Source organism: Numenius arquata, chromosome Z (genome assembly GCF_964106895.1).
Source record: "Numenius arquata chromosome Z, bNumArq3.hap1.1, whole genome shotgun sequence".
NCBI classification, from domain to species: domain Eukaryota; kingdom Metazoa; phylum Chordata; class Aves; order Charadriiformes; family Scolopacidae; genus Numenius; species Numenius arquata.
This window is the reverse complement of record NC_133616.1, coordinates 21130998-21155876: the sequence shown is the minus strand read 5'-3', so window position 1 is coordinate 21155876 and position 24879 is coordinate 21130998. Positions and strand designations below refer to the sequence as shown.

The 24879-nt window shown below is 41.1% G+C and overlaps 1 protein-coding gene across 2 annotated transcripts in view; it reads right to left on the bottom strand.

Annotated features, from left to right (window-relative positions):
- Window positions 1-929: 929 nt before the first annotated feature.
- RAB3C (RAB3C, member RAS oncogene family) overlaps window positions 930-24879 on the bottom strand; it is a 134743-nt gene continuing 110793 nt past the window's right edge. For both annotated transcript variants that reach the window (XM_074166197.1, XM_074166198.1), the window contains 2 exons: window positions 13737-13861; window positions 930-1117 (listed from right to left, as the gene is read on the bottom strand). In XM_074166197.1, the coding sequence (XP_074022298.1) occupies window positions 930-1117; window positions 13737-13861 (313 nt within the window). The remainder of the gene's footprint in view (window positions 1118-13736; window positions 13862-24879) is intronic.

The following is a 24879-nucleotide window of genomic DNA, read 5'->3' as shown; positions in this document are numbered from 1 at the left end:
AAACTTCAGTATTCAGGTTAGACAGCAACATGGCAAGACAGTTTTAGGCTATGAACAACCAAGCATAATGGATTTGGCTCTGCCAGCCGTAATATAGAACTATGTGTTTAATATCTCATGCAGGTAGAAAAGGAAAGAGCTAGTCATCCCTCCACTACTGGGGTAGGTACTACTGGGAGCTCTGTAATAATGGAATGAGAAATTAAGTCCAGTTTCAGAAAGGTGTTAGAGAGACATGCAGCTCCCATGGAAATGTAAACATACTAACTATCCAAACAGAATGAAGTACCTAATATCTCTGAGAGTCTGCACTGAATACCCACATCCAGTTGGAAACTCACAGGGAATTTTGGTGGCTTTTGGTCCAGGGACTAACTTCTTTCTAACTTCTGCAGTTTCCGTGATGTGTAACAAAACGAGTGCAGATTTGCCAAAGCAATACGCTCCAAGAAATGTCCCTTATACAAATGATCGGGACAGAATTCCCCTGGCTCACTAGGGGAATATTTCTAAATTGATTTTCAGTCAGGAGAAAATATAAGTAGCATCAGGAAAATGTCATCTAAAACACCTTGGCTGCTACACCAAGGATTCAACTATATGATTTGAAACTGATGAAGCAAGAGTCAATTCTAGGCAAATGTGGTCTGAGGACACGGCACCAGCTGAAGTAAGTGTAATGTAAAGCAGCAAAAAAGAGAAGAGAAACTAATAGCCATCCTGCATGCAAAAGCCAGATGCTAAAAATGGATCGTCCTTTCAGACTAATAACCTCTCCATCTCCATACGCATAATCAGCTGCTGATGTAAAATAAAGGACTTTTCTCCCAAACAAATTAATAAGACAGTATAAATAAAGGCATATAGACCATTCATAAATACTCTCTTGGCAACAGAACACACTGGAGCTGCCTTTGCCGATAACTGCATTAACACCCGCAGTTGGGCTGCTGTGGAGGCGGGGTGTCCTTTAGCCGTGTGTTCTGCTTGCTGGCAGCAATGGTGGGATCCGTTTCCAGACTTTCCGACATTTTGTCACAGATGATATCCACGAGTCGCTCGAACGTCTGCTTGACGTTAATGTTGTCCTTGGCACTTGTTTCAAAAAATTCAAATCCTAAGAAAATAAACAACATGTTCACATTCAATGCATATTCCGGTATCTCCACTAAATATACAAACTTTTCTTGGGCAAGGAAGAGTGGAGAGACATTCAGAAAGGAAACATGTGAGAACTCACATATTAAAGAGTGATATTGCAACAGCAGTTAAAATTGTAACACAATCAGAGTAAGTACACTGGTGCTATTTGCTTTATACCCAGCCAGATAAAATCAGGACTGGCCCAAATACATTCCCTTAGAAAAATTCTACTTTAAAACTATTTAATCTAAAAATTGACACCGGTTTGAAAGTATTATTATTTTAGAAATAGTCTATATATCCAGCCATTGGAAAGGAATAATCCACTCCTCCATCTCTAACTATTATGTTCCTCTGAGCATTATTCAGCTGGAAAAGCCACTTCCATTGTGTTGTTAACCTGGTGCCAAAACAGACAACTGTGTTTGGAAATAAACAGGTGAAAAACCAAGCAAGACAAGGAAAGATTTCTGCAATTTGATATTTACTTAAGTTAGAGATGAATCCATGGGACCAGAGGGACTCCTGACCTCACAAACCAAACTAATAAATAAATACATAAATGTATATAAGGAAGAAAATTTCCTTAATTAATTCATATAGAAGGACTTTTTATCTATCCATTCCCAATGACTACCCTAAAGGCTACCCTTAACCCAGAAGGGACACTGGAAGCCTTTATGGAGCAGAGACAGCTTTCCCAAGCTCTCTTCTCTGGCCCCATTTGTCCCATGTCTCACCTCCCATGCCTGCCTTTTTCAGCTGGGCCAGGTTAGCAAATTGCTGGTCAGCCTGCAATCCAGCAGGCTGCTGCCAGCGCTGGATCTGGCCATCTTCTTACTTTCTTTGCAAGAAACAATTTGTTTGTTTCCTAAGCCTTTTCTCCCCATGCTCCACCTTTTCCCACAGTTACCACATTGCTCACCTGAGGGTTCCCTGGTAACTTAACAACTTTCTCCTGCCTCTGTCTTTTCACTACCTAAGGGTTCAATATTAAAAGTTTACAAAACATCTAATCCACTGGTAATTTTACAAAAGTGGCTTAACCTTTGCACAGCTATTTAGATTATTTCTGATTAAATCTGAATAACAATATGCAACTACCACAGTGTTTAATTATGAGCAAAATCCCAGTAAGAAAATGCCAATCGCTTGAAAGTCTTGGCAGAAGGGCAGAAAATGGCTTTTTGTTGGACTTTTTTAATGTTGTGCGTGTTTTCTAGTGAATGAGCTAATCTATTTCAAAAGGCCACTTGAAATTTATATGCAACTGCTTCAATCACATTAGTACTATGCATTCAATATGCCATCTAAACAGGATGTGATGTACAAATTCAGTCTTGTAACAGCTTACCATGCAGCTTTTGCATGTGTGAGTACTAGCCTAGAATTACAGCAGATAATTGTATTTATCTTGCCATAATATCCCAACATGCACTAATAACCCCTGCAAAAATGTGACTCTATGTTCTGAATTTTCTTCCTATTTTTAATTTACATAAGGTGCCTTGCACTGAAATGTCAGGAAGTGCTAAATTATTTAAAAGCAGAGAAGCTAAACACACACCAAAGTTAGCATTCATAGGTAGTTTAGATAATAAGTGGTATAAATATTGTACAGGGATTTAGTTATATAACTTCTATTAATGTCAGCAAGAAGTGTAAGGAAAACCTCACATGTACGAGTATACGTTGTCATGAAAACTTTTCCTTTCGACATTTCTCTGGAAAGAAGGAAAACTGTGCATAATAAGAGACCCTATATAGAAATCATATACTGGGAGGAGGTTTGAATCTACATGTCTACATTGCTTTAGTTTAGCTTCGCTTACACAACTCCTTTGTTATAAACTAGAAGGAAAATAGGGAAAGCCAGTGTAGCCTCACTTGCTGGTGGCTTCAGCCCTCCTGCAGAGCTCCATGCAGGAGAAAACTGTTCAGATCGCTTGGGGGTTGCATGGGGCAGGAAGATCCTCCACATTTTCAGTGCTCTGTGCTGAAACTTGGCTGCAACTCTAGCATGGCAACACAATCAGATCCTTCCACAGGTGATAGTGTCTGCTCAACAGGAAGCAGGAGGAAAGCAGACATTCCAAATAGGAACAAGGAAGACCAGGGGGCTGAAGCACTGAAGGATAACGAGGAATGGCACACCAAAGCCTTGGAGAAGATCACAGGAAGAAGAATGAATCCTAAGGACATTTCTGAGGGGAGCAGTTTTTACAGATAAGAAGACAGAATAACTGGCACATGAGATGATCATGAAATGGCAGATAGGACAGACAGGTAAGAGATCTGGACAGAGGAAAGCAGAAAGTGAAAGGAAAGGAGTCACAAAGGAGAGGAGAGACTGATGTCAGGAAATTCTGTAACATGGACAGGATCAAGACAACAGGTCCACTGCCATGGTGAGGATGTTCTGCATAAGAACACCATGAAAAACCCGGAGACACCCATTCTACAAGTAAGATAGAGATTTACATAGTGTTCAAGCACAAACATATTTATTCAAATAAAATAAAAATATACACTATAGCTATGGTGAAATCTATGGAATTTCAGTTACAATATTCATATAAGAAGGAAATTGTAGTCAGAGTAGTAGTGTAGCTGGGCATCAGGCTATGCCTGTATACACATCTCATCAACTTAGTCATTAATTTCCTGGGTGATCCAGGACCTTACCAGCTAGACCCTGCATAGATGAGACAATGCACTGATGTGTGAGAACATGACTGAACCCCCAGCTGCCTCCACAATAAAGTATTTGCTTTATTCTTTACAGGAACTGTACAGATGGGAATTCTGGACAACCCTGGAGATTCCCCGAAGCAACCCCTGCTGTGCATAGCCCAGCTGTTGGGAACTATTTGTATGTTCAAACGTGCTGAAAAACACCCTAAGAAGAGAAAGGGGCTGTGCGGGTGGGCTTCCCCCAAGCTAGGTCCTGCTGTAGAATGGATTCAGCTGCATGTAGGTAAGACTTGTAGGTTGTCTGTGGAAACTGTTCTTGCTGATGCAGACATGGTCACACAGAACGGTCTTTTGAAGCCAGTTAAGACAGTTAAGAGATGCTTTGTGCACAGTTTAAAGTAATCACTGCCAAAAGATCATGGTATGTAGTGGGCAGGTAGGACCAGCTGGATTACAAGAATTCAGCAGAACATGAATTCAGAGAGCCTCATCTGATGCAGCTGAAGCCACCATTGCAAAAACCCTTGCAACACAGGCTTTTATTGCCATCCAGATAGCAACTAACTGACCTGTGCAAGAGATTCAACTCCCCATGTGAGTGTTACCATATACAAAACATCCCAATAAATTAGAGTCGTGTTTCTTCTTTTTTGTTTAACAGAAACTCTGTCTGTGGGCCAGCTTCAAAGAGACAGGGAACATTTTTCCTAGCAGAGTGTGCCTGGAATAAATACCTCAATTCTGGTTGTTTTGCATTTTGTTGTGGAATATTTTGTGGACCTTTTTCCACATGACCTCTCCTCCTGACTCATCTTGCAATTATTTTACTAATAGTGCTTAGAGACCCTAAGCTTCTAAAATGCCTGTGTATGAGGGCCTCAATTCTATGCCTTTTAATACTTTCTTCAGTTTTTTTTCCACTGCTCATTATTAATGGAGAGAAAAGATTTTCCATGTGAGTATAAGCCTGAAGTGAGACTACTCTGGTGATCCTCAGGGCAGCTGAGCTCAGAGAACACCGTGTTCCCAGTACCCGTGATGATCCGTACTGCCGATGTGGATGAGACTGGGCAGAGCAGATTACTGCAAAGATAAGACAAAGCCCAAGAGGCAAGTGGGCTGGTGAGGCAGAACAGAGCAGAAACAGCAGAAACAGAGAAAATCCAAAATATCAAAGTGCCTGAACGTATGAACAATGTGTGTGGAACAGGCATCAGGATGTTCTAATTTATATGCCTTTTTTTGTGTTTAATACAGTTTTCCCTTTGCTGTCCTTACACTCTGTCTCTTTCCCTTATCTACCTTCTTCCCAATAGTATTGGCTCAAAGCAAGCTGTCAAGCTCTCAGCATCCCCTGCAGAGCACCACAGCAGTGGGGGGCCAGCCAGGACACGGTCATGCTTCTGCTGTTCACCTGGTGAGCTCTTGTGCACACAGAGCAGCTTAGCTGGATGCCCTGAAAACACCTGAACAGCCTGAATTACTGACTTTGTTCCCCCTCTGCTTCACACTACTTCTGGCTCTGCAGAGGCTCCTTCACCAATGCTCATTAACGCTTGTTTATGCCTGCTTTCGAAAAATAACGAAGAAAAAAAAACCACAAACCAGAAATGAGGGCCATATGCAAAGGGAAGAACACTCTGCACCCTGTCATTTTCCTGAGAAAATGTGACATCAAGAGGATACACTATCTAGAAAATTTTAAGCACAATTCCACAGACAATACAGACCAGAGCTATGTTAATATTTTACCAGCTGATCAAGAAGACCTTCTCGTTTCAAAGTGTTTGTCTACAATCAAGACAATGTTATTTACCACCCCTGATGCTATGTTTAACAGAAATCCTCAAGCATCTGTTCCTATAACTCTCCTTCCTTGAAGAGAAGCTTGAACTGTGATCCTTAGTGCTGCTCTTGCTGATGCCCTGTTCAATGCAGTATTTTGAGGAGCAGTAGGAGACTGCAACATCAGAATTAGAAGTGGCTGAAGGAAGCTGCTCCCTCTGTAACACAGCGATATACAAAAGACAAAATCAAGGAAGCCATGGGGATGAATCCTTTAACAATGTCATCATATATAAAGGAGAGGAGCTAATGATGCCTTGTTTTCTTGCATTTGCATCCTGTGGGCAGTTCTGAGGGAGCACTAGCAGGCATTTACCTTCTTGCCTGCTGTGAATAGGATCTAATAGATTTACATTCACATTGCAGGCTGTCAGTCAAGGCAGCTGCAAGGCTTTTCTCCTCTGCTCAGATGTCCACTCCCCCAGAACTTTCAATATCTTTGAGACCTCTACCCCTCTCTCAAAGAGAGACAGACACATGTGGCATGATTGCAAAGGTCATCCCTCCTGGGAAACTGGGCTGAAAGTAGCTGGTGACCATTGCTGTTCTTCAAAGTATCTCCTACACCTGCAACTGTGGTAGCAGATCTGGTTACACTGTGCTCCGCTTTGTAGACCAGTTGGATGGGACCTCTGCTGTCCAAAAAAGCCCAAGGGCTGGACTATGTTAAGAAAAGTATTAAAACAACATTAAACCCAAAAATGGGACTTTGCTGATACTACCCTAGCAATGAGAAGTGCTGTAGCACCATTCTGTATACAGCTAGTATAAAGATTGTTAACAGAAATGCTAAGGTATTTTTCCAACCTTTAGGGTGGCCAAATTTATTTAAAAACAAAAGCTAAGGGGGATTCTCAGCTGTGACAGAATGGACAGACTTGAGGGGCAGTTACTGGTAAGGCTCTAGAGAACACCTTCTTTTCCAGTCATTCGGAACAGAAAGTTTCCATACAAATTCCAGTTGTACTGATTTTGATTGTGGCTTCCAGATACCTTTTACATGAGTGCATTTGGGCAATAAATTAGATTCCTGGCAAAGAAATCGTTTTTGTTTCTTTACATGAGACATTTGTTGAGCAAATACAATTCCTTGCTTCTCATTGTCATTAAGTAACTTTCCTGTAATGCAGCTCCAAGTGTGTGAAAGCAATGGCAGGTTGGCATTTCTCCCCTGTAAAAAATCATCCTGGGGGCAGAAGCCTTTAGTTGCTCTGCCAATACCCTGTGTGTGTTGTAACTAAACAGAAGACTCTGGTGTTTGTCAGTGCTGTCAGTCTCTCTCCTTTTTCTGGCACTAACATTTGCCCTGTAAAAAGAGCTAAAAAACAGTGAAGGGGGGAACGATGGAGAGGCATGTTCCTGCACAACCCAATCATTTTCATTTTTAATGCAAAGTTAGATGCAGCCATATGTCCGTGCTCTCAAAGTTGCTGGCGACCCTGCCTTCTGCACCACAGCCTCCAGCCAGCCACGAAGGCAAAACAGAACAGCAAGTTCTAGCAAGCTGTGTACTAAAGTGCCAAGTCCCACTTGATTCCTGACTTAGATGCCAAAATTACAGCCCTAAAAATGCCTCTTCAGTTGCTGCCTAAGCTCACAGATGCCTAATACCCACAGTGTACCCATAGATGCCTAAGGTACACACTAGCCCCAAGGGCTCATACCCCAAGGCAAGTGAAGGTTCACTCTATTCCTGACACTGGGGAGCTGCTGCCTTGTGCCCCAGCCCTGGCAGGACTCAGAAACCCGTCGTGATACTGCCCCATCTCAGCAGGTCTGGCCGGATCACACAGAAGTGCTGGATGCCGAATTGCGCCATGTATAAACACACGACACTGACAAATGCTCTGCTTTCAGACTTGCTGGGGTGCTAAATGGGTTTAATTTGAAGAAATCTAATCACCCTTGAATCGTGTCTCTGGCACCTCCTCAGCACGACCATTATGCACATACGCGCCTGAGACAAGAACAAAATGAAAACAAAATACGCAAGCCAGGCTGAATTTGGTTTGAAGTGAGAAATTTTCTTCTCGTTTTTCATGGAATTTGTTTTCAAAGCACTGGGAGTCTAGGGAAGGGAAGGAAAGAAAGAAAAAGCTGAAAATAAAGACTTTAAGGAAGAAACGGTCCAAGAGAGATGGGAAGAGGAAGGATGGAGAGTACCCAAATATGCAAAATAAGGTATGTGTTAAAATCTGAGGGGTAAAATTAATACGTCTGTGAATGACCAGCTGTGGAGGTGTACTGAAGCCCCAGGCACTGCTGACGCTGGGGATTCAGATCCCTTCACAGGTGCCCTGAATCCAGCATGAGGGCTAGCTTCTGTTGGCCCTTGCAGAAGGGACTGTGAGAGCTCGCCCAGAAAGGGCCTGTTTAATTTCATTTTCTGGCATTGGTTAGTGACCTCTGGGAGAGAGAAAGTGTGCCAGGATACGTTTAGAAAGCAGGTGAGTGCACCCTAAGGCATTGCTTAGAAGTGCTGGATGCCCCCAGCCACAGGTGACCTTGGGTGGCAGAGTGTAAGAAATGTGGAGGCACTGAAGGTCTCAGGGAATCAGGGAAGGGCACTGCCCTGAAAGCTGCTGGGCAGAACCTAGAGCCAGAAGTAGGTTTTAGCAGGACATCGTCACCAGAGGTCCTGTCCAGCTGACATTTCTACGATACAACGGCTCTGTTTCCCAGACCCTTAACCAATCTGAGCCAAAAAGGGGGGATAGAATAAAGAGGACCTTACAGAAAAGGTGGCCAGACATTTGCAGCAGACCTTGCAGTACCCTCCTAGTACCCAGTGCAGCATGAGCACAACAGGCATGGTTTGGACCTACGGCAGGATTGCACTTTTTCAGCAACCTTAGAGGGGGGAGCCTGATCTTAAAGATGTAACATACTCTGTAATGGCAGTACCTGCAATTAAAAACTAACGAGTGTTGAAATAATTTGTAGCGTGCACATTGCAAATAGGAACCGTACAGAAGCATATAAACAACCAAAGAACACATATAAAATTAAGTACCTAACTTGCATGCACAGCAAAATGTCATAAAGGGAGAAACTGCATGTCTAAGCATATATGCAACTGTCCATTTGAATGTGCAGGTACTCACAGTCTGTTCAAAGCTCTGCGCACACCTCTGCCTGCTAATCCTTTGTCAGGATATAGATCGCAATATATCATACAGATCACAAATAAAAGGAACTAAGAAATTCATGCCATCTCCGAGTCATTCTTTTTATTTCTGTTCTGACAACTGACACCAAACTTTAATGAACGTATGAAGCTTTGAACTCAGCTGAGATGCACGAGATGAACACGTCGGAAAAGCTGTGTGAGTAACACAGCTGGCAAGTGTGCATGCATTTTGCTTGCAAGAAGTTTCAAGCCTTTTTTACTAAAATGCTTTAAAGCATGTAAATGCTGACTATATTGGGGTTTCACTCAATAGCCAGTGCATGTAGTGCTCAGAGCAAACATTCACAATGAGACAAAATAGCATAAGCATTATGTTCCATGCCCTTTTTTGTAATGATTAGCGAGAAAACTTGTTTAAATGTGTTTGCTGTGATTCCTGTATCTGTATTAACATTACATTAATTGGTTTTCTCTACTGGCTGCTTTGTCACATTTCTATATTTTCTCAGTATGATATCTCTGTGAGGCAAAGTTACATGACTCAGCTGAATTTATTTGATTCTATCTGTTTTTACCTCATTCTAACATTACTCTTTTAACGATGCTAATATGTTAAACAACCATGAACTAATTTCTGAAGAATGAAAAGGATGTACCACTTACAGAAAGTACTAAATAGGGTGATAAGGAAAGGTGTGACATGCTCTTTGTGTCTGGACATCTCAGCCTGGAGAAAAAGGAGGGGTATGATAGAGGTCTCTGAAAGTAGTGGTGTGGCAGAGCAGGTAACGGCAAACAATTTTTCACTGTTTCTCAGAATATATCAGTGAAGAAACATCAGATAAAACTAGCATGTGGCCAATTTGAAGCAAAGCAGGTAACTCAGATGAACTTTGCATATTTAAACAATTTTGTGGATGGTAAGATTTTATATGATTTCAAAGACATCATTGAACAAGTCCATGCAAAAAAAAAAGGATATTGAATATAAAAATACTGCCTCTGATTCATGGAACCCATGAACATAGTTTACTACAGTCTGGGATAGTATCAGTGTTTGTTTGCCCTTTTATACCTTTCATGAGGCACCTGCTTCTGGCCATTACCATAGGTAAGGTAGTACGTTGCTTGCAGCTATGATCTGCGATGGTACCACCAGTGTCATGCCCTATGTCAATAACAAAAATATTTAAAAAAATCTAAATGGAAATGAGACAAATTCTGTCATTATAAACTTTTTGTTAATTTCCTTTCAAGGTCAGATCTGGTTTTCTTAACCATTCCTTCCCTCCTTTTGTGAACTTCTGTTAGTGTTAACGAGAGAGGTACCCAGAACTACCAGATAGAATCATAGAATACTTCAGGTTGGAAAAGACCCCTGGGATCATGAGTCCCAGCTCCCTCAGTCTCTCTTCATAAGATCTATTCTCCAGGCCCTTCACCAGCTTCATTGCCCTCCTCTGCACTCGCTCCAGCACCTCGATATCTCTCTTGTATTGAGGTGCCCAAAACTGGACACAACATTCAAGGTGTGGTCTCACCAGTGCTCAGTACAGGGGGACAATCACCTCCCTACTTCTGCTGGTCACACTATTTCTAATACAACCCAGGATGCCATTGGCTTTCTTGGCCACCTGGGCACACTGCTGGCTCATATTGAGCCACTTGTTAACTAGAACCCCAGGTCCTTTTCTGCCAGGCAGCTCTCCAGCCACACTTCCCCAAGCCTGTAGCGATGCATGGGGTTGTTGCAGCCCAAGTGCAGGGCCTGGCACTTGGCCTTGTGAACCTCATACCATTAACGTTGGCCCATCGATCCAATCTATCCAAGTCTCTCTGTAGAGCCTCCCTATCCTCATGCAGGTCAACACTCCCGGTTAACTTGGTGCCATCTGCGAACTTACAGATGATACACTCTGTCCTTACCAAGATCATCAATAAAGATGTTAAACAGAAATGGCCGCAACACTGAGCCCTGAGGAACACCATTTGTGACCGACCGCCAGCTGGATTTAACACCATTGACCACCACTCTTCGGGACCGTCCATACAGCCAGTGCTTGATCCAGCAATGATACTTGACTAGTTTAACCAGACGTTCACAAGTAACACGGCCTATTGCTGGTTGATCTAAATCACTTGTTTGGGTTGAAAAATAAGCCAGCACTGAGATTTAAAGAAATGATTGATTATACTTGTTACTAAAACTGAAGGCTACACTTTTCAAAGAGGTCAGCAGCCACAAAAGAGGCACAATTTTCCAATAATACTATTCTCAACAGGACACTGTGTTTCCTGGGGGGTTAAATGTTCAGTGCTCTTTTTGACCTTTTGAAAACCCAGCCCAAAATGTACATGTATTCATTTTCTCAATGACTTCAAATAAACCAAGGATGAGAACAAAACCACACTTGAGAACAGAGTGTTTCACAACGTGTTCTTTGTACAGCACTCGTGTGTTGTGCTTGCTTGTAATTGTGGCTTTAATCAATGTTGCAGACCATGGCATTCAAAGGGCTCACAGTCTTAAAATGTCTTACTGGACACAAAAATCTATATCGTTATTTTTAAAACTTGCCCTCAAGAGATGTTATCAACTCATTGGCAGAGACAGAAAAGGCAGTTCCAAGTGTTTGACACAACTTGTGCCCTTCAAACTGGCCAATATGGCCAGAGCACTTACTACAATTCAGGGAAACTCATTCTGCTTTCCCTGACATCATCTTCCACAACTTCTGAGCAGATTTCAGAAAAGATTGCAGCTGTACAGAAAAAGTATAAACATTTGTGCATGCAGTCTGGATACAGTAAATGACATACTGGATCAGAGCCACAATTTATCCAATACAATAATCTGCCCTTGAGATAGCCACAGGATGTATATCTGAGAAAGGAAAACCCCAGAGCAGATAAAGATGGGAATAGAGGATAATCCGCTTCCATAAAGATTGAATTCTAAATCCCAGGAGTTAGAGTTTGCTTTAAAACCTGAAACATGAGTTTTGATATCTATCTCATTACATTTTTTGCAAGCGTTGATTATTACAACTGACGATTCTTGACTGTACAACATGCAAGGTTCCTTCTTATCTTGCCAAATTCATGACCTTGGGGATACCTGGTAACTCACTGCATCAATCTTTCTATAGGAAAATAGTTCAAGGAATAGAAATTCATGTAGTTATGTGACATTAGAAAAAAAAAATCTTCAAATTCTACATTGCAAATTTTTGTTTATTGCCAGACATTTTAGTGCCTGGTGTAAATTTGGGGTAAAAGTACACGGTTACATTTTTTTGATCTCTTTCTCCATTGAATACACTTTCCTAGTTCCTAATAAAATGAATAAATATTAGAAATGCTCACAGACAGAAGAATAGATTACAGAAATATATAAAATATGACAGGTATTTCTGAAAAAAAAAAAAATCCTCTCTCAAAGAAGGTGCAATGGTAACCATTTTGGGTTTTGTTGCAAAGAGTTTTAGAGACTCAGTTCTTCACAATTGTTGGCATTTTTTCTGCGCCTAAACAGCTCCTAAATCTTTTCTGTCACCTTTCAAGGACTAATCTATGGTAATTTTTAATGTATACTTTTGAAGTGTGCTTTTACACATATGTAATGCTTATTTAGACAAATATGACAGGAAAATATGTTATTCTGATGAAATTAACTACCAGGACAACCAATTATACAACTGGAAAAATTGCTTTTAAAAAATAAGGTAAATGAGCTATGAATATACATAAATTAAGAACCACCAGCATGGGATTAGATCCAGCACAGGTGGCATACTATGAAATGCCATCATTTCTTTCTATTTCCTATGCAGTTACTCTTATAACACCCTCTGCCCTAAAGACTTATATAGGGATAGTGACAAGGAGATCTTAATTACACACATGTTCACCAGACTGAGCCTTTACCTTTTAAAAATAATAACAAACCCATGCCCAGCACAGCACAGAAATTAACTTCCAATGATATCAGGGCTTGATTTGCACTCCTGCTGAGCATGCTCTCCAGAGACCAACAAATTTGAAGGAAAAAACAGACCAGGTAGTACTATTATGATGATGCTCTGGAGATTTTCCATTACAATTTGGCCAGTGTCATCTCAAAAAAATTTCACAGTATGAAAGGATATCACTGCTGGGCAGAAACAGAAAGAACAGAGATCTTCACAGCCCTGTAATTCTCTTGGTGGAAAACATTTGCCTCCCAGAGGGAGACTTTATGAAACAGAGGTTCATGTTATTTACACCCGTGTAAACGTGCATCAGGTGAACTGTTGGCAGTGGGAGTTGGATACTGGCATCTTTCTGTTTTGAATTATTGGTATTGGAAAACATAACCCAAATGTTCTCAACTTGCAAAAAGGTCTAGTTCACATTTTGGGTAAGTTATTTCTTCAATCTCTCCTCTCCTAATTTTTTTCTTGGTTTGTTGGTGTGGTGGTTGTTTGGTTTTTTTTAATTTTTCCCTGACTAGGATGTATCTGCCTACAGCTATAGCTATCTAAACATATTGTATATATACAAACACGTGCCTGATCTTGCTGCCCCTCACAAAGGCCATGATGTACTTCCTATCTAAGGAGCAGCATAAGGAACATTTTACCATATATGTCTTTAGTCTAAGCCGGCCTCTGGTTTTGTGGACACTTTTAGATGACAGAGAAGTCACAGCTCTGCAAAAGGTCATCCCTGGACACATGTCCATTCTCATGATATTACACTATTAGTGATATCAACAAGAACAGTTCAGACCTCAGCCTGCAGAAACAAAAGGAAGGCAGTGTATGACTATTCCTTTACAGTGAATGTATCACCAATGTTTCATTAGCAGTACTGTAGCAATTAATGACATTACTCTGTGCATTCTCACAAGCAATCATGAAGCTTTTGTCCTTTATTTTCTTACCAAGTTGCTCTGCTAAATGTTTGCCTCTCTCAGTGAAGATTACCCGTTCATCCTCCATGTCACATTTGTTACCGACCAAAATAACCTGGGCGTTATCCCAAGAGTATGTTTTGATTTGAGTTGACCTTAAAAGAGAGACACAGAGAGAGAGAGACAGAAGTCAAAGCAAAGCAAATGCCCCTTAAGTAAATTTCAAACAGAATTGTAACATGATAAAAAAGACAATACTGAGTTTGACATCTAGGGTAACATGAATCTTTGTAATTCTGGATTTCAAATAAAGTAAGGATTATCTGTCAGGAATTATTATTACAGGAATAATATCAACACAGGTTTTACTTTTGCTTGTTAAAACAAGACAGTCTTTCAGCATTTTCTCCTGCCATCAATATTCTTCCCATATTTTTAGAAAGAAGTGGTCACACTTTCTCCCACACAATGAAAAAAAACAGTATTTTCACATTTTAATGCAAACCTTACCATCTAAAACCAGAGCTTTGAAACAAAATCAACAGCTTATTCATTTCTTTTTGTTCACCTTTTAAAATCAGTATCTTAATTTATCAGCAAAACTTCAAAGCCATTCTGTCTTCCTTCTGTTGTTTCTCTCCAGCATGTTCCACTGTAGGTATTTGACCCACTGGGATGACAGCAACATTTACATTGTGCGTTAAGCCATGGACAGAGGGCTGAGTTTGAACTTTGATTTACCTTCCACTTAAATTATACAATTATACAATTATAACTACAGCTGAATTGGAGTATCCGAGGCCTTAAAACACCATGGGACCTTGAGTGCTGGTGGTGAAACAGCTTACCCTACAAAGCTCTCATCTGCAATTTGAATGTGATGCAGCTAATGGGCAACCTGGGAGCACACTGGTAGCGCCTCCCAGTCTCTGAGTGCCACCACTCTGCTGATACTCACACCTGCTCTGCAGGATGGAAAGCTCCATGTCCTGGCTCCAGGCTCACCCAGGAGTGATGCTGCTGGCCACCACCCTCTAACTGAGAGCAGTGCCTGCCTTTGAAAGTAACGCAGGGTGCAGCAAGCTCACTTTAAGCACTTAGCCTTTGCCTTGGACTTGTGACTAGGTCTGGCTTTAGGCTCTGAGTCAGGTGCTAGGTAGGATATCTCTTCTGTCCCCATGTGATGAATGGAGAGAGAAAAAGATGCAGAGCTTACAAAAACCACACTGAAATAGAAACTAACCTGCTTAACCACACATTTAAGAGAGGGTACCCTGGAAGGGAATCCTGTTGTGTATCAGGGCCCTAGGTTTCTATGAGAAAAGGTGAAATAGCTTCAAAAATCTGTTACCGAAGTGTTTGGGAAGCTGGTTTGTGTGGGTGCTAAGTTCACTAGTGACCCCATCTCATATCACAGCTGTTATCTCTACATATTCAGATCCCTGTCTGCAAAATGTCTCATGCAGAAAAAAGATCATGATGTAGTCTGACAACCATTTCTAGTGAAAGACAGAAAATGGATCAAATCTCCCCAGCTGGCTTTGTTCATTCTAAGACCAGAGGGATGGACATGGGCAAAAACTGTTGCAGCTATCTTTGTAGCCCTGGGTCCAACACCATTGTCCACAGGCCCAGACTCCCCTGCATGAGTCAAAGCACCCTTCAGCCATGTGTGATGGGTTTGCAGTGCTGGGCAGAGGAATTTAAGGGGAAGGATCACACTGACTTTAGGGTTGTTTTACTTCATGAGAATGACCAAAAGGAAGCTGGGGCAAGCCCCAGCCCCAGGCATTTTGTGCTACAGATTGTTCCCTTGAGCCTGCCTGGATCTTTCCTTCAGGAAATGGACACTGTGCTATTTTAAATCTGTTTTATAGTAATTTGAGTAGGTGACCATAAGGTAGTGTGACCAAAGCAGAGGTCAGACTTCCCTGTACTCTTACATTTTACTAAAGATACAATTGCTCAGAAAAAAGGGCACCATGCATTCATTTGGCAGAAATGTTATTTCAGAACTATGCTGAGTTCTTTTGGAATTCATGGTTAAGCAAAATAGAATTTTCTTTTTTTTTTTTTTTTAACCAGAAATACATTGGGCACCATAGCAACTTTGTAAATACTAGTAGCTCAAACGTCAGAGGATGTTAGTCCTCAAACGTTAGAGGATGTAGTTAGAGCTTAGCTTTGAACAGTTATGAGTTGGGGTCAACTTGTTCTCTTTACAGCGGCAGGAAATTAAATATGTTTCAAAACCAAAATATACAGTAAAATCATTAAGCTTTACAGAAGGAATTACTTGAGTATTCTGCAAAGGTGAAGTGTATGAAATTGATGAATGAAGAAGTACAACCAGGAGAAATATCATCACACTAGTGTAAAGAGAATTCATTCAGCCTTGCTTTGCAGACTTTTGCTCCAGATCCTTACATTAATTTCTTTGCTTAAGAATGTAACCCCCTTCATGTTACTGCAGGCAGATGTGATTTTTCGTTCTATGAACTATGAACCTGTGCATTCAAATGCTTCTCATTACCAAAGAGACTTACTTTATTCTTAGACTTTTTTATCCGGTTTTGTTTATATCTCATCTTCTAGTTATAAAGAATTTTTTAAGCAACAAGAGAAGAGATCTTGTCCTTGGTGACAATTCCAAGGGCTTATGTTTTGCAAAAGACTCTGTAGTGCAAAAATACAACCGAATTACTGTGAAAATCAGTCAAATGTATCCCCACCCAACCCCACATCAGTAGGAGCTTGGATATTTCAAAGAATATAATAGGCTTATCGCTGTTATGTTCTTTCAGACATACATTTCCACTAATGGCTTCTATGGATTCTGCTTCCCACAATTCTCCATGAAAGCCAACACACAGGTCATTTAAAAAAGAGATTTTGCTGTTCCTTGCATATATGACCTTCCAAATGACCAAGGCTTCTGATTAATCCAAAACTCAAACCATTGTCCTTGTAAAGAACTTTAGCCTCAGGAAGATTGAAGACACAGAGAGGCAAAGCTGATGTTTGCAGTAAGCTGAATACAGCAATTCTTGTTTGACGTGTTGCATGTCAATAGTAATTTACCCTGTAAATCTTTCACATTCTACTTGTATCATAGGCAGCCAACCTGTAACATGCTTGAATTTTTATAATGTATAGACACCAGAGGGACAGATTAATGCAGTAGTTCAATGATCCATTGCTTTCAGTGATCAACACAAGACTTGTTCTGCCTGTACTGCAATTCCGTTACATTCCTTGTCAGAAAACAGCACTTGCTGAATGCTAACTAAAGCAATGTTTTTTGCTCATCTTAAAATAGTGCTGTATTTTCCACTACTGGTTCAAAGTACTGTAAAGTTACACCAATAAATCAAAAGAGTTTTGGGCTATCATGACAGCCTCCATATTATCTTTGACAGTCCTCTTTTTCCTTTGTTTGATGCAATAAAATACTATGTGAAAAAAATGTTCAAAACACACTTTTGTTCCTTGAACACAAAAATCCTACTTTTTTTGACATGAACCCTAAATGAAAGACAAAGTTAAACAGTTCACACTGGCATATGTCCATATGCACACTGCTTCAGTATTACCATGCTACCTAGTTCTGCTCCTAGGAAATACCTTGTAATACTTGTTAGTACACAAAATATTCTTCTGAAAATATTGCTTTTTAGTTCACTAGAGTATAATGAGATTTTGTATTACTGCTACTTTTAACACTGCCATTTACTGAAGGAGAGAATAAAATCAGTGTTGCCTAGACAAAGCTATCCGCCATTACCTCATCTCTCATGAGCACACAGGTTTCAAAGAGAGTATTACAATGCTTAAAATGGTGAACACACCATTATAAAGACCAAAGACACTATTATCACACACTACCTCCCTCCAAGCCTGCCAAAAAATTAAATGTCAGTTCTGGTTATGATCAAGCATAGTCAAATGCACCTTCATGACACAGAGGAAGCAGTAGGCATGCCTGTGTTGCAGGTCTATGTTGCAGCACATTATCTTTTGTGAGAAGAGCAGGTACAAGCTTAAAGGACTACAATTATTCTCAGATAAGACTCTGCTTGAGGTCTATAAAAGACTCAGTTTAATAAAGAACTTCATGCGGCAATGTGATCCTGCACCTCTGAACATGCAACAGCTTCAAATAACTGCCCAGGCATCAATGGTGGGGTGTCTGTGGGTGCTCGTGTGGGCAGTTTACAAGGAGTATTGCACAGCATGATGGAAGGGGATTCAGAAACACCAGCCCCAGCTGGCCAAGGTAGCTAGCACAGAGCAATATGGGAGCATTGACGTGATGGTACTGTTGCGCAAACTGGCTTGTTCACATTAAAATATGTGATAAAAGCTCATCTGCATATCCACAAAGGAACACGGAGAGACAATGGCAGGTGGGAAAGCCCAAATAATATCCTGGCCCTGGCTGCTTCCAGGCCTATTGCAGGAGCCATGAGCCTGTCAAAGGCCCACATCCATAAACCCAGGGGAGCACAGGAACACAAAGGTAGATGAGAACCCAAATAAAGGACCCAGTAGAAGGGATACCACATCCAGGACCCTCCCAGGACTGTCCCAGGAGAGTCTCAGCCCCACAGTCCAGGTGTGAAACCCATCACCACAGGTCAACATTTGGTGGAGGCTTGTATGTCCAGGTGCCAGCAACTGGGGAGACGGATCCAGGGGCTGCTGCTGGGAAGACTGAGTGTATAAGCCCAGCTGATGGAGGGGCCCACACTGTATACATGTCTACACATACATATATTCTCACTAGTGGATCTCCATGCTGCTCTGCAAGGGAAGGGAGCAGGATGAGGCTGTTGGTGCTGTTTGTGTTTGTGGGAGTGCTCTGTGTGTCTGCCTGACATCTGTGTGGCTGGCCAAGTATATATGCATATATATATGTGTTGTACATATGTACGGGGTGTGAACATGCCTGCTGGGAATACACCTTCAGCCTCACTACTGGTTGAACCTGGGGCATGGGGCTGCAGCAGCCTTACCTCTCTCGAGCTGTCAGATCCAGTGTGATATATTTTCCCCTGAGAGTTCACACGTAACTCAGCTACACCCAGGTAACACTGCACTGCACCTGGAGAAACTGCTACAGAAGCCACACTTGCTGCTTGTTGTACTCCATGCATTTCAGGTTGCACCCACTGATTGGCATACCTTAGGGTTCACTCTGAATATATCTCCACAGGATCACTTTTTACTAGTTCATATATGTCCAGAACAAACAATAATCTTACCTGGAATAGTCTCTAGTATATTCTCACCCACAGACAGAAAGGATAGCAAACAAATATATTTGATAAAGATATGCTGATACAGTAAATATCTCAGGAATATGAACTTCTAGACACAGACACAAACTACTCACTACTGTTTGGACCTAGAGCCTTTTGAGGATTCCTGCTATCCTGAGAGAGGCTAGTTTCTATGGGCATTTTACATGAATTATGTAGTAAGTCACATGCACTGACAGCAGAGAAGCACCCTAATGGAAATGCTCCAGAGGGAGTCATGTATAATGTTTATTCCAGCAAGTTCAGGGAACATGCTGTACCTCTGATGCTCTGGTTTCAGAAAGGAGTATGCAATTAACTGGAGTGCATCATCTTGCCAAGAAAACAAATAAAAAAACCCAACAAAGTGGAAAAGAAAAAAAAAACCCAAAAACCAAAAAAACCTCAACCAAAACCAAATTAACAAAACCTCTGCCAAAGCCTTTTTATTTTTTGAAGTTATGTTGAGTTCACTGATTGATCCTTAAAATTCTCCCATCTCTGTCTCCAGCATGGTGCCTTCAAAGCCCATTAGCTGAACTATCAGGGGTTGCAGTGTAGTGACAGGATTTGGGGTGGAGTCCAGGTTATCTATTCTAAAACTTATTCAGTTTATTTAAGTATTTGGTGAGAGGGAGTGTCAGAGAAGCAGGTGTGAGTTTGAAGGTGTGTCCAAAAGCATTTGGTGCCCCCAGTTGAACGTCCTCTCTTTATTTGCAAGTGAGCGTGCCAAATGCCTGGCTACTTCTGAGCAGGAAGGCTTGCTTTCCAGCATTTTCCAGAGACATAATTTTCCTTCTGTAATAGAGGCAATGGAGGGTATCTTTGCCTCCTTCCCCCAGTCATCATCCTATGATGTGGGACCGTATGGCCAGCCCTCTCCAACCCCTGACACAGACTGGGATGGTAAAGGGAAGCTCTGCCATTCCCATCTTTTCAGGGGGTGAGATTGTGTCAGGAGCCCTTGCCCACCCTCCCTGTCTGTCAGGAGCTCTGGCACTCTCCCCATTCAAGCCACCTTTTCCACAGGGCGAGTCTGAGATCTCCCCCACACTACCAAGTGTCTTCTTACTTCAGTGTGTACTATATGCTCCATTCCTTTCTCCATGCCCCCTTTTATGTCTCCAAAACCAGCAGTCCTGATAGCTTATGTGCCTTAGGAATGTCCCTCTATCTTGAGTTTTCCCACCTCTTCTCTCTATCCCACTCATCTTGGGGATATGACGGAGATGGGGCCTATATAGGATTATTCTATACAGCGTGTTAGATGCTCAGTCTTGATGGCCGTTTGGAAGCTGTCTCTATAGCAGCTGCTCTGCACTTGGCATTCAGACCCTGCTGCAGGGAGGGCTGAGAGAGAGGTGGCCTCTGGTTTTCCATCAGTTCTCCAGTAAATAATCCACTGCAATCCAAAATGTATAAACCTACCAATCACAAACCCAAACTCAACTTTCTGATTGGGATTTTGAAGACAGTGCTGAGGTTAAAAATTTGAAGCATTCTGAGCAAACACAAGACAGAAGAGCCCTGGAGTACTTGAATACTAGGCTTTTTGTGGCCATGGTTACTGGCATAGTAGGAATACACCAGCAATAATTAGTAATAACAAAACCAAGATCCTAACATTTGCCAGACTTCAGCTGAACTGATGAGCAGCTTGGGGCATACACAGCCCCAAGAAACAACTAGCTTTGAGAAATAGCTCAGAATCTTTCCTCCCTTACTGATAAGAAAGATCTGGATATTTACAACTTTTAAACTCAAACTACTACTACTCATTTAATCATTCCAGCATGCTCCAGCTGAGGGACATAAAAGCTCAAAGATTATGGACAACACAAATTCTTTTACCTCTCGCAGTCATTAACCCCTTTATAATTTTTGAAGGAATTGGTGAAAACCAGGAAAAGAAATCAATAAAGGGAATAATTATCAAAATAAAGAGCTGAGGTAGATGAACCTGTGACAGGAATGAGGAAATTGCACCTTGATTCTTCTCATCAAGTATTTAAATCTAGTGGATGTCCTAGAATCTATTTAGAATAGAGGACATATACTGAATTTGGGATGCTTATTTTCAGTGATGGTACCAGCAGTTGCTGACTGCAAGTGCTTATCAACCCATGAGAGAGAATAGGCTAAGATGTCCCACAACACAGGAGTATTGAATATGGATGGAGGGGACAAAGAAGGGGAAAAAATGAACAAAATACATTTCTTCCATCCTCAGTAAGGAAAAAGGATCTGTGGAAAAGTGGATGTAATAGCAAAAATGGATATACCAACCCCTTTACTCTTGCAACAGACTGGGATATATGAATATTGGCCAGGACTGACTGTATTTGATGTGTCAGTTATTGTTTATATGATAGTATGTTTTCTATCTGTATTGAAGGGCAAATGAATTGAAAAATGCCATATGATTGTGAAATAAACTGATACTGAAGAAACCAGAAGAACACCAATGACTCATCATTTCCTTCTGACAGGCTTTATCTTCCTTGTGCAGAGCCAGAGTGCACACCATGCAATGAAAGGCTACACATTTAGCCTTCCCTTGGAGGAAAACAAATTAATGATGCAGAAGCTGCATGACAGGTGTGACACTAACAAATTTCTGGTTCATTTTCAGCTAGAAGTCTAGTCAAAATGAACACTACCCAGAGCACCAAAGATTTTCAGTGTTCTGGTAGGAATTGCATCGACTTTAAGGAAAATAAATTTAGATTTGCCAGTGAACAAAACACAAGAGATACCTTAACAGAAGGCTCCACTAAAAGTTTCTGAGGCCATAGCTTCATTTTAGAAAACCACATGCTACATTTCAGTTTTGACAGTTTATATAGATAATCAAAGTGAATCCAGTGCTTTTGAAAGGTAAAGCTGAGATAATCTTTAATATACACATTTTTATAACACTATGCAAGGAACTATGACATAGCACTTCGCAAGAAGATTAGTTACTAAAAAAAAAAAGAAAAAGAAAAAAATGAGAGGACAGCTAAAGATGTAAGAGCTGATATTCTCTGTTTATGACATTTATTCTTATGTAAGTATCTTAGTGATAATCCATTACCATAATTGTAATGAGGAAGTACATGCTTGCTCAATAATGTCCCCTCCTGGGAGTACCCTGGGTCTGCATTTAACACAATGCAATAAGAACTGACATGGCATTGGTAACTATGTAATTCTGTATGATTCCTAAGATGGGAGGTAGGCATCACAGAGATTGATCAATCAGAATTTTCTTTCTTTCTAATCAACAATTTCTAGCTGTTCTTAACTTGCCCACGGAAGTGTCTTCCCATCCAGAGTCCTCTGCTGAGTACTTTATTGAATTACATTTCATTTCTAATGTAATAGGGCTTTCTTAACAGTCCATGAATTAGCTTTGGTGCTTTTTCTGTATAATGTTGTTTCAACTAAGAGCACCAAGTGTCTTTTGTTGTCAGAAGATTATTTTCTGACACTAAAATGCAAATCCACTGGATAATGGTATGAGGTATCAAATGAATATATTGTGGGCAAAAGACACCCATATTCAGACTGTAATTCTTACATACGTCCCTTTATTTGGAGTTACAATGAAAGACTAGAAGCCTGCAGGGCATACTTAATTTGTATTAATCAGATTGCAGATGTCCTTAATTTTTGCATCTTTGGCACAATCTCTGCATTCTGCTTTCTTCCCAGCTGTCAAACACACCTTGAAACTACTTTCCAATACCAAGGTAGCAGAAGCCCAATTACACTTAAAACATTTAAAATAAGAAAAAAGAAAAAAAGAAAAAAGAGACTGTGCTCTAAGTTAGTACTGTAACTCTGTATCCGTCCTCCACAGTACCTCCTGTACCTGAGCTCTGAGGGCTATCTCCTTAGGAGAAAAGCCCACCAGGTGAGATGTCTTCCTGTACCTGCACAGCCAGTGCACTGCAGCTGGCACTAAACAGCTGGCAGTAAGTTTAAGAACAGCCTTGGGCAGAGTAAGGTCCTGACACACAGTATGTCACCCTGACACTGCACACCCTGGAGGATTTTTTGTCATGGAGGCACGTAACAGAGTACTCCTATGGAAGCTCCTGACCTATTCCTGGGCAAGGTGGACTTTGGCAGAAGGTGTGCAGAATTAATAAAAGACAGTAAATTCCCTATCAAAATCAACTGGATTTCTTTCCTTTTCTGATGTGTAGTATATACTTTTCCAGGCTTTTTGATTAGAAAAGTTGAACAGATGTTTACACAGACAGTGGAGAAGAGACAACAAATATCGTGTTAGATATTAATGGCAGAAAGAACTTCCAACATGCTTCCTTGTATTTTCTGTCATGATAAAACAATATAAAATACATTTTAATATTTAATTCTTGTTCAGAGTAGTAAAAAATCCTCTCCTACAACAAGGTTTACTTATGAGCAGACCAACTAATATAACACATTTTTCACAGTGGGACACAGTAACGACACATGTTAATGAAGAGCTTTTATGTCATGTATAATGCTGCAAGCTGTGTCATACTGTGGGAAGCGATTTAGCAACTTACCGCACAGACAAAAGGCTGTATATTTAAATTTTCTCCCCACTGAGAAACCCACTATTAAATTATCATCCTTCAAAACTATGGCTACACATCCCCAGTGCACACAATCATCAAAAATTAGGGTTTGAAAGGAGATGCAAAAAAGTATTTACAGGAAAATAAAATTCATAGAAACAATGAAAGGCAAAATACAGTCTACACTTGCACATCACTGACTATCACCATGGTTTCATGTTCCAGATGCTTCCAAATAAATGATCCTGTTAATCACCAATTTATGTTGATTGCACAGACTGTCACTGGAACTCTGAGTAATGACCCTAATCAATACAGCTGATCCTAACTCTGCTATTTGAAAAACATAGCTGTGAAATAAGGGAGTACTGAAGTCATTTACTAGAGCAACTACAGCATCTGTTTGAGTATATTACACTTTTAAGTAAATGAGCAATTTGCTGTCACTTAAAAATATATTTTTTGCTTGCCATTTTGTATTCATATATCCACACATGAAGAAACAGATACAGACACATATGTATGTGTCCTCACATTTGCTGTTTTTCTTTTTCACAGTGATGTGCTTTTGATAATTTTTTTTTTTTAAAAAAGATAGCTAAGTAAGCAATACTGATGCTGGGCAAGTCCATTTGGTCCTACATGCTCATTTTTAATACTTTCCTTGTCACTGCACCAGCAACGGGCCCTTAACCCTGGACTATATTCATATAACCTTGGAATATATTCATCAATGACCTGGATGAAGGGACAGTGTGTACCCTCAGCAAGTTTGTTGATGATGCAAAACTGGGAGGGGCGTCTGACACACCAGAGGGCTGTGCCGCAATCCAGCGTGACCTGGACAGGCTGGAGAGGTGGGCAGAGAAGAACCTAAAGAGGTTCAACAAGGGCAAATGTAGGGTCCTGCACCTGGGGAGGAAGAACCCCAGGCACCAATATAGGTTGGGGGCTGACCTGCTGGAGACCAGCTCTGAGGAAAAAGACCTGGAAGTCCTGGTGGACAACAGGATGACCTGTTTTCCGTTGTGGTGTGCCCTTTTGGTGACTGAGAAGGCCAATGGCATCCTGGGGTGCATCAAGAAGAGTGTGGCCAGCAGGTCGAGGGAGGTTATCCTGCCCCTCTACTCTGCCCTGGTGAGGCCCCATCTGGAGTACTGTGCCCAGTTCTGGGCTCACCAGTTCAAGAAGGACAGGGAACCGCTGGAGAGGGTACAGCAGAGGGCTACAAAGATGATTAGGGGACTAGAACATCTCTCTTAGGAAGAAAGGCTGAGGGACTTGGGTCTTTTGAGTCTGGAGAAGAGAAGACTGAGG